General features: G+C 52.7%; 1 protein-coding gene across 5 annotated transcripts in view; it reads left to right on the forward strand.

Annotated features, from left to right (window-relative positions):
* The window catches only part of GRIK5 (glutamate ionotropic receptor kainate type subunit 5), a 52,568-nt gene extending 38,128 nt beyond the window's left edge, over window positions 1–14,440 (forward strand). For all 5 annotated transcript variants that reach the window (XM_041744108.1, XM_041744109.1, XM_041744110.1 and 2 more), the window contains 5 exons: window positions 6,039–6,204; window positions 7,418–7,643; window positions 9,542–9,670; window positions 9,766–9,887; window positions 13,441–14,440. In XM_041744108.1, the coding sequence (XP_041600042.1) occupies window positions 6,039–6,204; window positions 7,418–7,643; window positions 9,542–9,670; window positions 9,766–9,887; window positions 13,441–13,869 (1,072 nt within the window). In that variant the 3' untranslated portion in view covers window positions 13,870–14,440. The remainder of the gene's footprint in view (window positions 1–6,038; window positions 6,205–7,417; window positions 7,644–9,541; window positions 9,671–9,765; window positions 9,888–13,440) is intronic.
* The last annotated feature ends 1,996 nt before the right edge of the window (window positions 14,441–16,436 follow it).

A 16,436-nucleotide genomic window follows, 5' to 3' on the forward strand; every position in this document is an offset into this window, starting at 1 on the left:
CCCAAGGACTCACCATCATTTAGGGCAGCCCTGCCTCCAATCCATGGTTTTGAGGTTATGCCCGACCACAGCCCCACTCTCCCTTGCCCTCTCTCACCCAGCTTCTCACCCCACATGAGTGATGTGTCAGTGCCTCCAGACCCAGTGCCCTTGTTTTACCACGAACGTTTTGTAACATCTGCTTTCCCACCCTGATGAAATTCAAGGGTAATATATCTACTTACACACCTGCCTACACATGATTTAAAACAAATCGGTAATACGCCCTGATTGCAATACAAAGGGGAGGAAGGGAAGTGATCTATGATAGAATAATATAATAGCAATGCATAAATGCTTGGGTGGGGCCCTGCCAGAAGACAGAATGCAAGGCTCAGACCAACTTATTACGGGCACATTGGGAATTACGAGAATTGAGACCATTTAATAGAATTGTGTCGACCCCTGAGACTTGACACCTTAAAATAGTTGGTAAATGAGTATGTTTGTACAAATACAAATCACCACAAGCATGATGATTTACTACCTCAACTCCTCCAACAGTCTTGGTTTAGTGATTCAGAAACTGTGAGGAGGGCTGCTGTCAGAGACCTGAGTTCCAAACAATGAAGGGTTTTTGGCAAAGTTTCAAACACAACATCCAGTTGTTCCTCAAACTGAACAATAGATGCGCTTCTGGAAACTTCAGTTTCCGTGATCACCATGCAAAAACATGTTTGGTTTTTATCTACCATGGAGTTAGGCTCAGATCATCATGTACTGTATTTTTCTTGTTTAGACTGGGCTGCATTGCTGCATACCTGTCCCTACCCACCGACACTGGGAGCCACCAGGGTGCCCCACACCTAACCAAGTGCCCCAGGGGCCTCTCCCCACCAGGGAAACCCCTGCTCTGTACACTCTGAGGCCTTCTCATCCAGCCCCAGCTCCCTTTGTGTTTCGGAACTGACATCAAGTTCTCCCCTCCAGACCCTCTCCGTGTGTGCCAACAGCACCCCCAAACACAGCACACATCTTTACTCCCACATCGGACTCCCCATCTGCGCTCCCCTGTTCCGTGTCAGTGAGTGGCCTCCCCCACCCTACCTCCCCTGCAGTCCCCACCACCAGTCAGTCATGCTGTATCCTTGGGGTAGAGGTGGTGCCTGGTGTGTCCTAGGCACTGAATCATTCTGTCTTGAGCAAATGACACTGGCCCTTGGGGTTGATTTGAAGAGACTTGGTTTCCAGGGAGTTGTGTCAGACCCCAGATCTTTGTGTGTCGGGTTTTGACTTTCTTTTGCAGTAGGCTGTATTATTCATCCCTCTGGTTTCCACTCTACCCCCACCCCCATGCCTAACAGAACTGTGAATGTGTGCTCGGGGAAGGTTAGCTGCTGTTTTCCTTATTCCCTGCTGGGGGAGGACGTGGTCCAGAAGGCCCCCCCAGCTTCTCCCTTGTCTTCCTGTCCCACAGATCTGTACCCTCTGCAGGGAGCCACTTTCACCTGCCAGGCAGGAGGACAGAGAGGGTCAGGGTAAGACCAGTGGCTGCTCTTGGGCTCTGTGGTGAGGTCAGTGGGTACCTTCTTCTTCCAAGCCACCAAGACAGTGAGGGCATACTCTTGCACCGCATTTGTTCTGTGCCAGACGTGGCTCACTCTTAAAACAGCCCCGTGAGGGGCAGCCTGCGGTTGTACTTACTTCCCAGATGAGTCCAAGGTCACACAGCCAGGCAGTGATAGCTCCAAGATTTGGGGATTTTCCAGAGATCTTTCTATTATTGATTTCTTGTTTAGTTCCATTGTGGTCAGAACATTCTCTGAAGGATTTTCATCCTTCGAAATTTATTGAGACTTGTTTTATGGCTCAGCAGATGGTCTATCCTGGTAAGTGTCCTACGTGCACTTGCACAGACCTCGCTGTTGGTGGGTGCAGTGTGCCATAAATGGCAATTAGGGCCAGTAGGTTGATAGTGTTATTCAAGGCTTCTGTATCCATACTGATTTTCTGTCTGCTTGTTCTATCAATTATTGAGAGAAGGGTTGAAAGCTCTACCTGTAATTGTGGAAAAATCATATCTATTTCTCTTTTCAGTTCTAATGGTTTTTGCTTCATGAATTTTGAAGCTCTGTAATTAGAGGCATAAATGTTTAGGATTGTTATGTTGTCTTGATGAGTTGATCCTTTTGTCATTATCTAATGCCTCTCTATTCCTGGTAACGTGCCTGTTCTGCAGTTACCTTATTTGATATTAATATAGCCACTCCAGCTTTCTTTATTTTTTTTTAAGATTGATTTATTTGAGAGAGTGTATGTGTTAGCCGGGTAAGGGGCAGAAAGAGAATCTCAAGCAGACCCTGCACAGAGGACTGAGTCCCCGAGGCGCCCCTAGCCACCCCAGCTTTCTTATGCTTAATATTAGTATAGCATATCTTTTTCTATTCCTTTGCTTCTGACCTACCTGGATCATTATATCTAAAGCAAGTTTCTTATAGGCATCACATACTTAGGCCTTAAAGCATGGGCTGGCAATTTTTTTCCATACTGGGCCAGATGGTAAATACGTTAGGCTTTGCTGGCCATCCAGTCACTGTCACAACTACTCAGCTCTGCTTGTATTGTGAAAGCAGCCATAGATGATGCATACATGAATGAGTGTGGCTATGTTCCAATAAAACTTTATTTATGGACACTGACACTAAAATTTGCATTTTATATGTCATTTGTCATGAAGTATTGCTCTTCTTTGAGTTTCTTTTTAAACGTTTAAAAATGTGAAAACCATTCTTAGCCTGTGGGCTGTGCAAAAAGAGATAGCAAGACAGATTTGGCCCATGGGCCATCGTTTGCCAACCCCTGGTTGAGACCATTTACCTTTAACACAATTACTGTTATGGTTGGGTTTAAATCTGTCAACTGACTATTTGCTTTTAATCTGTCCCATCTCTTTTGGTTCCCTTTTCCCTCTTCTACCTTCTTTTGGATTTATTGAGATTTTTATGATTCTGCTTCATTAAGCATACTTCTTTTTAAATTTTTCTTAATAGTTGCTTGCTCTGGGTTTACAATATGCATCTTTAGTTGATTACAAAATACTTACAGCAATATACTTCTGTCCCTCCCTCCCATCCATCGAGCTACTCTTATCATATGTATTACTTCTATCTTATGAACCCCACGACACATTAGGTTTATATGTGTGTGTGTGTTTGCTTAAACAATAAATGTGGGATCCCTGGGTGGCGCAGCGGTTTGGCGCCTGCCTTTGGCCCAGGGCGTGATCCTGGAGACCCGGGATCGAATCCCACATCGGGCTCCCGGTGCATGGAGCCTGCTTCTCCCTCTGCCTGTGTCTCTGCCTCTCTTTCTCTCTCTGTGACTATCATAAATAAAAAAAAAAAACAAAAAAAAAACAAAAACAATAAATGTCCTTTATTTTTTTTTAAAGATTTTATTTATTCATTCATGAAGATTTATTCATGACAGTACAGAGAGAGAGAGGCAGAGACATAAGTATAGGGAGAAGCAGGCTCCCTGTGGGAAGCCTGTTACAGGACTCCATCCCAGGACCCTGGGATCACAACCTGAGCCATAGGTGCCCCAACAATAAATGTCCTTTAAAGACATTTTTTTTGAGTGTCTGACTGGTTTAGTCAGTGGAGCATGCAACTCTTGATTTGTTGAGTTTAAGCCCCACATTGGGTATAGAGATTACTTAAAAATAAAATCTTTAGGGTTGCCTGGCTGGCTCAATTGGTTGTGTCTGCCTTCAGCTCAGATCATGATCCCAGGGTGCTGGGATTAAGTCCTGCATTAGGCTCCATGCTCAGTGGTGAGTCTGCTTCTCCCTCTGCCCCTTACTCTGCTCATTCTCTCTTGCTTGCTTCCTCTCTCTCTCTCTCTCTCAAAATAAAAAAAGAGAAATCTTAAAATAAATAAAATCTTTTTTTAAAAAAGTAAAACTATCTTTAAAATGAGGAATGTGTCTTTTATATATACCCACACATCTACTATTTCTGTGCTTTGTGTACATCCAAATTTCCATTTAGTATTATTTTCCTTTTACCTGAAGAACTTCCTATAACATTTCTTTCATTAAAAAAAAAAAGATTTTATTTAAGTAATCTCTACACCTAACATGGGGCTCGAACCCACAATCCAAGATCAAGAGTTGCATGCCCCTCCAACTGAGCCAGCCAGGCACCACTCCCCATAACATTTCTTGAAGTGTAGGTCTGTTAGCAATTAATTCTTTTTTTTTTTTTTTTTTTTTTTTTTTAATTTTTTTTTTTTATTTATTTATGATAGTCACAGAGGGAGAGAGAGAGAGGCAGAGACACAGGCAGAGGGAGAAGCAGGCTCCATGCACCGGGAGCCCGACGTGGGATTCGATCCTGGGTCTCCAGGATCGCGCCCTGGGCCAAAGGCAGGCGCCAAACCGCTGCGCCACTCAGGGATCCCATCAATTAATTCTTTCAGCTTTTGTTTGTATGAAAAATTTTTAGTGTGTTTTCTTCTTGGAAGGATCTTTTTGATGGATATAGAATAGTAGATTGACAGGTTGTTTTTCTTTTTCAGCAGCCTATTGCATTATCTCCTGTTACACTTTCTGACAAGAAGTCCGTTGTCACTCTTTTTTTTTTTTTTTAAGGATTTCACTTATTTATTCATGAGAGACACACAGAGAGAGGCAGAGACACAGGCAAGGGGAGAAGCAGGCTCCGTGTGGGGAGCCTGATACGGGATTCGATCCCAGGACCCCGGGATCACGTCCCGAGCCAAAGGCAGATGCTCAACCACTGAGCCACCCAGGCACCCCTGATGTCACTCTTATTTTGATTTGTTATGTATGTTTTCCCTCTTTTGGCTGCCTTATCCCCCCAAGATTGATTGGTTAGAGAGAGAGAGAGAGAGAGCATGCACAAGCAGTGGGCACACACATGAGGGAAGGGCAGAGGTGGAAGAGAATCTTAAGCAGACTCTGCACAGAGCACAGAACCTAATGCGGGGCTCAATCTCACAACCCTGAGATCAGACCTGAGCTGAAACCAAGAGTTAGACAGTTAACTGTGCCACCCAGTACTCTGTTTCTTGCACCTTTGTATATCTGGCAATTTTTTATTGGATGGCAGACACTGAATTTTACATCATTTACATTGTTGAATGTGTTACTTTAAAGAGTCTTAGACTTTCTCTAACAGGCAGTTAAAATTCTTGTGGGTAATTTTGATCCTTTTCAGACTTGTTTTTCAGCTCACTGGGGCCAGGTCTGGCATAATCTTTATTCTAGGGCTGACTTAACTCTATTTGTAATGGGTTGTCTTTGGGGGTCTTTACTGAATATATCATATATTCAGAGTAGTGAGATCTCACTACTGGAAGGAGCTCAAAAGATTCCCAGCACTGTGTGAACCCTAAAAATTGTTGTCTTTGAAAGCAGTTCTTCTCTAGCCTCTTGTAGTTTGACCCTATGCATGCACGGATCAATATTCAGCCAAAGATTTGAGGGGGCTCTGCAGATTTCTGGAACCCTCTTTTTCTGTGCCACTCCCTCTTCTTGGTTTCTCTGTCCCACGAATTCTAGCCACCTTGGCCTCTCTGATCTCCACCTCTGCAACTCAGTGTGATTGCCAGACTGGGCTTCCCTTCCTGGCATTGCAGTCTATAAATTAAATTCAGCTAGGCAGCCTGGGCAATGATAAGTCTCACTTCATTGCTTTTTTTTTTCTCAGGGATTATAGTCCTGTGATGCCTATTGTCCTGTGTCTTTAAATAGTTTTCTCTATTCTGTTCAGTTTTCTAGTTGTTCACAGTGGGACAGTATGTTCAGGATATATTATTCTCTTATATCTGGAAGTGGAAGTCTCTGGAAGCAGTATTAAACCCAGAGAGTCTGGCTCCAAAATCTGCGCTTCCAGCCTCCTCACAAGTCAGCAGTCACTGAGCCTTCCAGATGCTGAGGTCGTTGAGATGGGCGCCACCAGCAGGGTGCATGGCCACAGTGGGAGGGTGGTGGGCATGGCTCCAGACTGTGGCTCAGTCTTTCTACCCCTCAGGTGGGCCTTCACCTTGATCATCATCTCCTCCTACACGGCCAACCTGGCCGCTTTCCTCACCGTGCAGCGCATGGAGGTGCCCGTGGAGTCAGCCGACGACCTGGCAGACCAGACCAACATTGAGTATGGCACCATCCATGCTGGCTCCACCATGACCTTCTTTCAGGTGGGGCCTTTGAAGTTGCCCGGGCTTGGTATCCCTACCATGTGTAGCTGCCCAGGGTGGGGGCTGGACAGGGCCTCCTGGGTCATGACAGTCAGGGAGGCTGGGGAGCAGAAGACACTCTTACGGTGTCACAGGGAGTGTTACTGTCTGGCTGGAGGAACTAGACTCTCACCCAGGGAATAGAAAGGAGACAAATGTGGGATCTAATGTCATATCAGTGCTAGATGGGCCAAATGGGGTTAGGGAAGCTGCTAGAAGTGTTAGGCTTAGGAAAATGGGCCAGCAGAGAGGAGGGCAAGGCCCTTTAGGGTGAAAGGAGCTTGTCCCTGTGTATAATGGGGTGGTGGGAAGGAATCACAAGGAAAGCAAGCCTGGCAAGGAGGTTTGCATGACCGTAGAGGTCCTGAATGCTAGGATAGGGCTTAGATTGGAACCTGTAAGTGGGGAGATAGGAATGGTAACCAAACAGGGGTGATCCATTTAGAGCTGGAGGTTCCCTCCAGGGCAGGTGGGGAGTAGACTAATGATCTAAGGGAGGCTGGAGCTGGGAGGGGCCACTGGTCGAAGCGCGGAGAGGAGGGGTGAACTCCCAGATGTCCTAGGTGGGTCACAGGACCAGTTCACAGATGGGAGCCTAGAGAAGTAGGTTTGGGAGATTGCTGAGCCCTGGGGACTGGCCTGTGGGATACATAGGAAGAACAGTGTCTGGATCTCAGAGCAAAGGAGGGCACATGTCACAAGTAGTGGCGGGGTGGGGCATTCCCCAGAAGGTTCCTGCAGGGTCTGAAGGAAGTAAACTGTCCTATTTGGCATGGACACAGGTCTCCCCAACCCAGGTGGGTCCTGGTAAATTTGGGGTTGAGCTTCTGCACATAAGGCCTGGGAATGATGGGAAGACAGGGCTGGATGTCAGGCCAAGCCAGGCCCAGGGGTGGAAGAGAGAAGACAGTCTGGAGAACCGACGGTGGTCCCTTCTTCCAAAGCCTCCAGTCCTCAGGGATCTCTCTGGGCTGGTGGACATGTGGATGACTTGGACCTGGCCTCAAGTGGTCTGTCTTGTTCTTCTCTTCTGACTTTGGCTCTTTAGTCTTCCTCTGGTCTCCTTGCTTGCTCTCTGGTTGAGAGAAACTTCCTGGAGGGCAGGGGACAGGGCTCAGGGGAAAGATGCCTGCTGCATGCCTGACTTCCCCTTTTGCCACCTCCCTATCCCCAGAATTCGAGGTACCAGACATACCAGCGCATGTGGAACTACATGCAGTCAAAGCAGCCCAGCGTGTTTGTCAAGAGCACAGAAGAAGGCATCGCCCGTGTTCTCAACTCCCGCTACGCTTTCCTGCTTGAGTCCACCATGAACGAGTACCACCGGCGTCTCAACTGCAACCTCACCCAGATCGGGGGCCTCCTCGACACCAAGGGCTACGGCATCGGCATGCCACTGGGTACGGAGTGGTGGTGGGCCTGGGGAATGCCGAGGGGGCCCTGGGCGTCTGAAACCAGGCCATGTGAGCTGGGGACTGGGCCAGGCGCCCCCTGTCATGTGCGGCCTCCTGCTTGCAAGGCCTTGGGCATGTGTCACCATCCTGAACCAACACACTAGGCCCGCAAAAACGGGCCTGGCAACAGTCAGTTCCAACCCTGCATGGCCATTGGGGGAACCCAGTGAGACTGCGTACAACCCAGTACTTATGAGCCATGACACTTGCCACCTTCCCCTTTGGCCCAAGGACCCTCTTGAGGGTGAAGACCTGGTTTTATGTACTTCATGTTCTCTGCATGGAACCCACAGCTGGGCTCAACACAGGTGCTCAGAATAGGGATGATGGATGGGAGGGAGGGAGAAAGGGAGGTATGAGGGATAGGTGGGTGGATCTGCCAGGGGGACTTAGACTTGCTTTTCCAGGACCCAGAGCTGAAAACCCACCAACTTTATTTTTTTATTTTTTATTTTTTATTTTTTTGGTAACCCACCAACTTTATCACTACATCTTGACATCTTGGTTTTGAAATCCATCTCACTACTTCTCACTGCTGTGTTAGTTTTCTATTGCTGTGTGACAAATTACCCTAAATATTAGCAGCTTTGTGCTTTGTCTCAGTGCTGTGCCAGGGAAGCAGTGTAGCCTGGTGCTTTGGGGGCCAGGCTCTGGAGTCACACTGACCTGGATTCAAATTCCAGCTCCTTCTGTGACTCCGTGCCTGACCTTAGGCAAGAATGTCACCTGCCTCATCCAGAAAATGGGGGGGAGGGGGGCAGTAACACTTAGTAATACCAGGATCATGAGGGACTTGAATTAATGTCTGTAAACCAAGGGTCTGGCGCATAGTAGGTGCCTGATAAATACGAAACACTCTACTCGCCCATGTCCCTAGTTCCTAGCCCCTGGTAGATGCTTAAGAAGTGTCCTAGTGAATGAAGAAATGAGTCCAGGATAGGACACATGTAGGGTATTCAGGACCTCAGGATGGTTTAAGGCAAGGATCCGAGGGTAGGGAGGAGAGGTTGCCTGGGGTTGAGGCCACGCAGAGGAGAGATGTGGCCGGAGATTCATTCACTTGGCAGATTGTCTGATGCCCTATTGTGTGCCAGGCACTGCACTGCATGCTAGAATGCCTCAGCAGGGAGCTGCCAAGCCTTCAGCCTCCTGCCCTTGACTAGGGGCACTGACAGCAAGCAGACAATAAACACGTGGCTTTATATCGTGATACCGGGGGGTCACAGCTGCTCTGAAGTAAATTAAGGGGAAGAGACTGACAGGGAGTGGGGTGCTTGGTGCCATCTTAAGTGAGGCTGATCAGAGGAGACCCTTTGAGGTATCATGTGAGTAGGGCCCCAAGTGATGTGGGGAAAGGAACCTTCCAGGCAGAAGTCCTATGGTAGGATTGTGTCTGGAGGAACAGCCAGGAGGCTGGTGTGGCTGGAGCTGAGAGCCCCAGGTGGCCGGGGTCAGTGAACGCAGGCCCTTTAGTCTGAGGGAAGGCCTTGGTTCTCTCTGCATTGGGAAGCCATTGGAGAATTGTGAGCATGAGAGAGGCGAGATCTATGGCTGTGTTTCTGAAGTTGTCCCTCTGGTTGCCATAAAGAAGAGCCTGGGTGGGGGGTGAGGAGAGCTGCAGGGAGGGGGCCGTGACAGATGTGACATGAGGTATAGTGGGGGCTTGGCTCAGGCTGGTCGCAGGAGAGTGTCAAGCAGTGGTCAGACCTGAAGGTGGACAGAGAAGCCCCAGGGGATGTGGTGGAGGCAGAAGGAAGTGTCGTGGTGAGGGAGCAGTTGTGGTTTGGGTGGGCAGGGCTCCAGGGCCCCAGCGGCCAGTCCACTCCCTTGTATGTCTGGTCCAGGCTCCCCATTCCGGGATGAGATCACCTTGGCCATCCTGCAGCTTCAGGAGAACAACCGGCTGGAGATCCTGAAGCGCAAGTGGTGGGAGGGGGGCCGGTGCCCCAAGGAGGAGGACCATCGAGCTAAAGGTCAGCTACCTCACACAATGTGCCATTCCCAAAGCCCCCCGAGGTCCCTGTGCCCACACAGCCCCAACCCCCTGGCTTTCCCCCTCGACCCTCAGGTTTGGGCATGGAGAACATTGGTGGCATTTTTGTTGTGCTCATCTGTGGCCTCATCATTGCTGTCTTCGTGGCAGTCATGGAATTCATATGGTCCACGCGGAGGTCTGCAGAATCTGAAGAGGTGAGGAGGTTGGCAAAGGTGTGTGGGGGAGAAGTGGGGTGCCAGGGCAGAGGGGCATGGAGGTTATGACCTGCGCAGCCTTCCTAGAGGAGTAGCAGAGGCAGTGAGGGGCAGGGAGGGGACCTGAGAGACCCCTGGGGTAGAGGGCGTCCAAGAAGAGGCAGGTGCAAACAGAAGGGAGAGGAGAGCGGGTGTGAGGAAGGCCAGAGGAGGGAAGCAGGAATGGACAGAGATGAGGATGAAGGGAAAAGGAGGGAAGAAGGATGTGGGGAGGCAGGGGGTGAAGCAAGAGGAATGAGAGGTGGTGAGCAGGCAACGAGTGGGGCTGGTCTCTGCTCCATGGGGCCTCGCTGCTGCCCAGTGGCACTCCTCCATCTCCGGACCCACAAGTGCCCCTGCACTCCTGCACGTCCCACCCCCCTCTCTCCTCTAGCTCCGGGCCCATCCCCCTCCTCACTTTGGCCCATGACCTTGCTTCCATGTCTCTGAGGAAAGCATAGGAGTCAGAGGAGAGCATGCGGACCTCTCCACATCTAGGCACCTGCCTGCTTTCTCCACCCACCCAGTCAGTTACTCCAAGGGAACATGCATACTCCCAGCTAAGGCGCCCTTCCCTGTGCCCCCATCACCTCTCTTCCCTCCCCAAGGACATCCTTCCATGGTTTTCCATCCTTCCATGGTTTTCCCCCCATCCCCCAATCATCAGTTTCCTCCCCTCTATTGGATCAAGGCCGTCAGCATACAAACCTGCTGTCATCTTCTCCATCTTCCAGAAATTTCCCTGACCCCGCTTCCCCTCCCAGACACCACTCCACTTCTCCCCTAACCTTACACACTTGAAAGTGTTTCTCCCTGCTGATTCAGGTCCTCACCTACATTCACTCTTGAGCACACTCCCATCCAGCTGTTGTCCTCACCTCTGCACTGAAGCCACTGGTCACCCGTGACCCACATCCAGAATCCACTGCCAGAATGTCAGGCCTCATCACATGTAAGGTAGTGATAGGCTTCAGCACAGCTGATTGCTTTCTTCAGAACCCTGTGTTCCATGCTCATCCTCACTTTGCTCCTTTTTCTGTGGCCAGTCCTTTGTTAAGAGGCTCTAGGGCTCCTTCTTGGACTCCTCTGGCTTTCTCCACCCCTTTGGCAATCCCATCCAGCCAAACAGTTTGTAAGACCACTGCTATGCTGACAACCTGTATTAGTTATTTATTACTATATAACACCCTAAGATTTAGCAGCTTAAAACAGCACACTTATGTCAGCTTACAGTTCCCGTGGGTCATAAATCTGGGAGCACCTTAGCTGGGTGGCCCTGGCAGCCAGGGTCTCTAGTGAGGTCCCAGTCGTGCTGTTGGCTGAAAACTACCTGGAGTCAGAGGGTCCACTTCCAAGGTGGCATGCTGTCTCCAAATGTACTTGTAGGATTTTGATTTCTAGAGGTGACTAAGTGATGACACGGAGAGGCCAATGCCACTGAGAGAAGATATTTTATTACTTACATTTCCCAGGCGGGGTCATGCCACACCACACAGGGCCACAGGAGAAGCATCAGGATTGTCAGGAGCTGGAGTTGGGGAAAAGCCTAGGCCTCAGACTTCACTGGGGTTTCTGCATGAAAGGCAAGGCAGGCAGGGAGAGCAGCTTAGAACTGGCTCGTGTGGGTAATGTCAGTGGGCTCTAGTTGTGTGTATCTGGGCCTGGGTGATTTAGAGCAGCTAGGGTGTGGGAGTTAGATCAAGTGGTGGGGTGGAGAGGTATTGGGATTGGTTGATTTGCATGAAAGGTGGGCTCCCAGCCCTCTGCTATCCCTAAGAATTGTCTAGCTCTGGGAGGACCAGTCTCTACCTGGCCAGCAAGGTTTTTAAGATGTCAGAACATCCTAAGATAGAATAAAGAACATGATGAATACACACTCCAATGGCAGTTGACAGGAGGCCTCGGGACCTCTCCAGAGGGCTGCTTGGGTGTCCTCACACCGTGGCAGCTGACTTCTCCTGGAGCAAGTGATCCAAGGGTGAACCCAGCAGAAGCCAAAATGTCAGCTGACTAGTTAGCTGACTAGCCATATTCTGTTGGTCACACAGCAGCCCAGATACAAAGACAGAGGGGACTACACTGGAGGGGGGGCACTGGAAGGCAGGACCCTGGAGGTTGCCTGCCATAACCCCCCAGTGTGCATCCCTCACAGGGGCTTCTCCCTGGACCTAGGGTTTGTAAACTCAGCCCCGGACTCGACATCTGCCCATGGATGTCTGACAGGTAGCCCATGGAACATCACGTGGCCAGTGCAGAGCTCTTGCCCACGCAGCAGACAGCACAGTCATTCGTTTGCTCAGGCCAAGATGGGATTACCCTTCACTCTCCCCTCTCTCTCAGTCCTCCCCCGGATCTCTCAGCCAGTCCTGTTGGCTCCACCTTCGAAAAATACCCAGGATCCAGCCCCTGCTCAGCTCCTCGACCACTGCCACTCAGCTTGCCCTTGGCCTCCCTAGTCTCTTCTTAACACGGCACCAGAGATCCTGTGAAAGTACAATAGTCCTCTCCTTAAAACTCTCCAGTGCCTCCCACCTGACTGGGAACAAAACCCTTACAACAGCCTAGGGGCTGCATTCCTCCTCTTCTCTCCATCCCCCTGCATCTCCCGTCCCCCTGCATCTCCCATCCCCCTGCATCTCCCATCCCCCTGCATCTCCCATCCCCTTGCATCTCCCATCCCCCTGCATCTCCCGTTCCAGCCACCCTGCCCTGCTTATAGGTCCCCCCTCCCCCCACACCTTTGACCTGCTATGGCATCCGCCTGCTTTCCTCCCAGGCTCTGGTCTTTTTTTTTTTTTTTCATGATTTTATTTAATCATTAGAGACATAGGGAGAGAGAACCAGGCTCCCTGCGGGGAGCCCAATGCAGGACTTGATCCCAGGACCCCGGGATCACGACCTGAGCCAAAGGCAGGTGTTCAATCACTGAGACATCCAGGTGCCCCTCAGCATCCAGTCTTACTGAAGATCCTCCTTGCAATGAGTGTTCCCTGACCTCCCTTCTGCAGATGCAGCATCACTCCCTGCACCTCTCTTCCCGGTTGTATTTTTCTCCAAACCACTCATCACCAGCTAACAGGCTACCTACATTTACAGTTTTGTTTTTTGTTTTTGTTTTTGTCCCTGCACGCTGGAACCCAACCTCCATGAGGGCAGGGACTTGTGTCTGTTTGGTTCTCTGCATACAGCAGGCGCTCAGGAAATGTATTGCAGGAATGGTAGCATGAATGAGAGGTAAAAGATGGAAAAGAAGCAGGAGGTGGTCAGAGACTTAAGAGTGATAAGAAAGGGAGAGAGAGGAGCCTAGACAGAAGGTGAGGGCAAACTTGGGGAGAAACCCTGGGAACGGAAGGGAAGAGAGAAGCGGAGAGACCGAGGAATGGAGAGGTGAGACGGGGGGGGGGGGGGGGGGGGGACAGGGGAAAGAAGAGGAGGAGGGGAGACGCAGAAGCCAGGCGAGGGGCGGCGGCGCCCCGGCCGGTGACCACCGCGCCCCGCCCCGCGCCGCCCACAGGTGTCGGTGTGCCAGGAGATGCTGCAGGAGCTGCGGCACGCGGTGTCTTGCCGCAAGACGTCGCGGTCCCGCCGGCGCCGGCGCCCGGGCGGCCCGAGCCGGGCCCTGCTGTCGCTGCGCGCGGTCCGCGAGATGCGCCTCAGCAACGGCAAGCTCTACTCGGCCGGCGCGGGCGGGGAGGCGGGCGGCGCGCACGGAGGGCCCCAGCGCCTCCTGGACGACCCGGGGCCGCCCGGCGGGGCACGGCCCGCCGCCCCCACGCCCTGCACCCACGTGCGCGTCTGCCAGGAGTGTCGGCGCATCCAGGCGCTGCGGGCGTCCGGGGCCGGCGCGCCCCCGCGTGGCCTTGGCGCCCCCGCCGAAGCCACCAGCCCGCCCCGGCCGCGGCCCGGCCCCGCCGGCCCCCGCGAGCTGGCGGAGCACGAGTGACCGCGGGCGGAGCCGGGCTGGCGGCCGGACTGATCGCAGGGACGGGGCCCGCCCCAGGCCCGGGCCGCCCCCCCCCACCGCTTCCCCAGTGGGGCAAGGGACGGGACTTGCGCCCCGGTGCGCGGGACGCCGCGATTTTGCCTTCGGCTCACGGTGAAGTCCGAGGCCCGGCTCCGGAGCCTGCCTGCGCCCCCTAGTGGACTCGCCAGAGGGTGCCGCGGACCCTGCCCTCCGCCCCCGACTGCGGACAGGAGCGCAGGAACCGAGGACTTCAGGGGCCGGGGACTGCGGGGCCCCTCCAGAAGCGGAAAGCAGTCCGCGAGGAGAGCCCCATCCTGGAACTGCTCAGGCTCCCCAAGACTTGACACAGCCCTCCCCACTTCTGGAGGAGGGGAGGGCCTCTGGGCGGATGGGTGTCCCCTGGCGCCCCTAAACTCTTCTCTTTCTCTCTTTTTTTTGGGGAGAAACCTCGGAATTTCTATGAGACCCCCCCAGGGAGGAGGTCAGTTGGGCCCCCATCCCTCCCGCTGCCACACCCCAGTCCCTGTTGGAATAAAAAAAAGAAAAAACCCCAAAACTGGGGATACTTGGGTCTCATTTCCTGGGGATGTGAGGGCATTAAGGCTTGGGCTCCCCACGGAGTCTGCTGAGAACCACACACTGATGGTCACTCTTGGACTCTCTCCACCCTTGGGCCCTGCCCTCAGGCAGCAGGTCAGCCCAGGTCCTGGCAGCTGGCCCCTCTCCACTGACCTTCTCTCAGGACAGAAGGAGGCTGCAACTGAGACCCTGAGACAGATGGAGAAAAATGCAGGAATCTGGAGAGGCGGAGACACCAGGGAACAGAGACACAGAAAGATAGAAACCAGATGGGGTTGGGGGCGGGGAGGGTGAGGGAACTGCTTAGTGTGGTGGTGCCTGGAGTGGCCACACAGTGCCAAGTGTGTGCTTGGGCCAGGGTGATTTGGTGACTTTTTTCATCGTGGGCGTGTGTGTGTGTGTGTGTGTACACCCAGGAGGCCATCTTCAACTGTCTGTGACTGTGACCCTGTGTTTCTGCGGAAAGTGTGCCTCCCCAGCCCCCAAGAGAGGAAGTGAGAAATCCCAGGGGAGAGGGGGTGGCTGAAGGGCGGGTGGAGCAGGGAGAGGGGTGGGTCTGCTTTCCGTCCCCGCCTTCCCCGCCCCCCCCGCCCCCCGCACCGCTGGAGGTTTCCACTGGAAACTGCAGCTGAGAAAGGACGCGTGAAGGTCACACAGCAAGAGCCATAACCAGGCCGAGTAGAAGGGGGAGATATGGAGAGGTGGGAAGAGAGGAAGAGATAGGGCAGTGGTGGCGGGGAGAGAAAGAGATGGGGAGACACAGAGGGGACAGAGAGGGAGGGAGAGAGAGAGAGTTTGGGCCAAGAGGGGGGAGAAACAGGGAGACCCACCGTGATTAGGAGAGATAGAATGGAGATGGGGACAGGGTGCTGAGGCAGACGGGGAGACAGATGAAGCAGGGAAGTTATGAGACCCACTCCCCCCACCCCCCGGGAACTGGGGCTGAGAGAAGCAGAGATGGAGGTGGGACTAGAGAGGGAGGCTAGAGCTGAGAAGCCAAGGAAAACTAGATGGAGAGGGGAGGGGGCCGCCGCGGTGAGGAAAGCCGGAGGCTGGGCTCTCCCCGGCAGGCTGCCCGAGCCCGGGAGCTGTCCGTTCAGCACCGGCCAGGCGGGGACTGGCGCCTGGGCCCGCCTGCCTTGGAGGTGCGTGGGCGGACCCCTTCCAGGAGACCCCGCCCGACACACAGCACCCCCAGTCTCCACCCAGCCCCTCCTGTGTCTCCGGCCCTTGCTGAGTGTGTGCGTCCCCCTCGGGGACAGGTGTGGGGGTGGGCTCGAGTCAGGGTCTCTTGTCCCCACATCTATTGTACAGACTTTAATCAATGTCTCTGCCCTTGGGTCAGACTCTGGGTCTGTTGAGGTGACTAGAATATGATTGCAATGATTGCGGGCATTTCTGGTCTCTCCAGCCCTCTGTCCCCATACCATGCTGCTGATCCGTGGGGTCTTCTCCCCATTTCCCAGTCTCCCCACCCCTCCCCGTTTCTGCTCCAAGTATCCCCCGGTCTTGATCTCCGAGACTCCCATTTGCCAAATGTGTCTCTGCCAGGCTCTCTATGTCCCTATGGTTCTCTGTCACCTTCACTGAGTAATTCTGTTGCTCTGTTTCCCTCCGTCTGTTTTCTCATCTGTCTTTGCCCAACTCTCTGTCTGTATCTGCCTCTACCTGGTTCTGAACTGTGTCCATTTCTCCTAAGTCTCTCCTTATGTCTCGCTCACTGAGCTCCCTTGTCCCTGTCCATCCCTGTGACCTTCCTAAGTCTTCCCTCCTCCCCCCCCCCCAACTTCCGCAGAGCCTCGCGCTGGGAGCACGGTGCACAGTCATCAGTCTCACCAGGCTCGTGTCTGAGGAGGGAGTGCATAAAGGGGGACATGAGCCTGTATCTGGGGTATCGTGTGGGGGGCCGAGGCTTCCCCCAGCCTAATGGGGGAACAGAGAGAGTGAGAGAGAGAGCCTAGAATCTC

The sequence above is a fragment of the Vulpes lagopus genome, chromosome 2 (genome assembly GCF_018345385.1).
Source record: "Vulpes lagopus strain Blue_001 chromosome 2, ASM1834538v1, whole genome shotgun sequence".
Taxonomy (NCBI): domain Eukaryota; kingdom Metazoa; phylum Chordata; class Mammalia; order Carnivora; family Canidae; genus Vulpes; species Vulpes lagopus.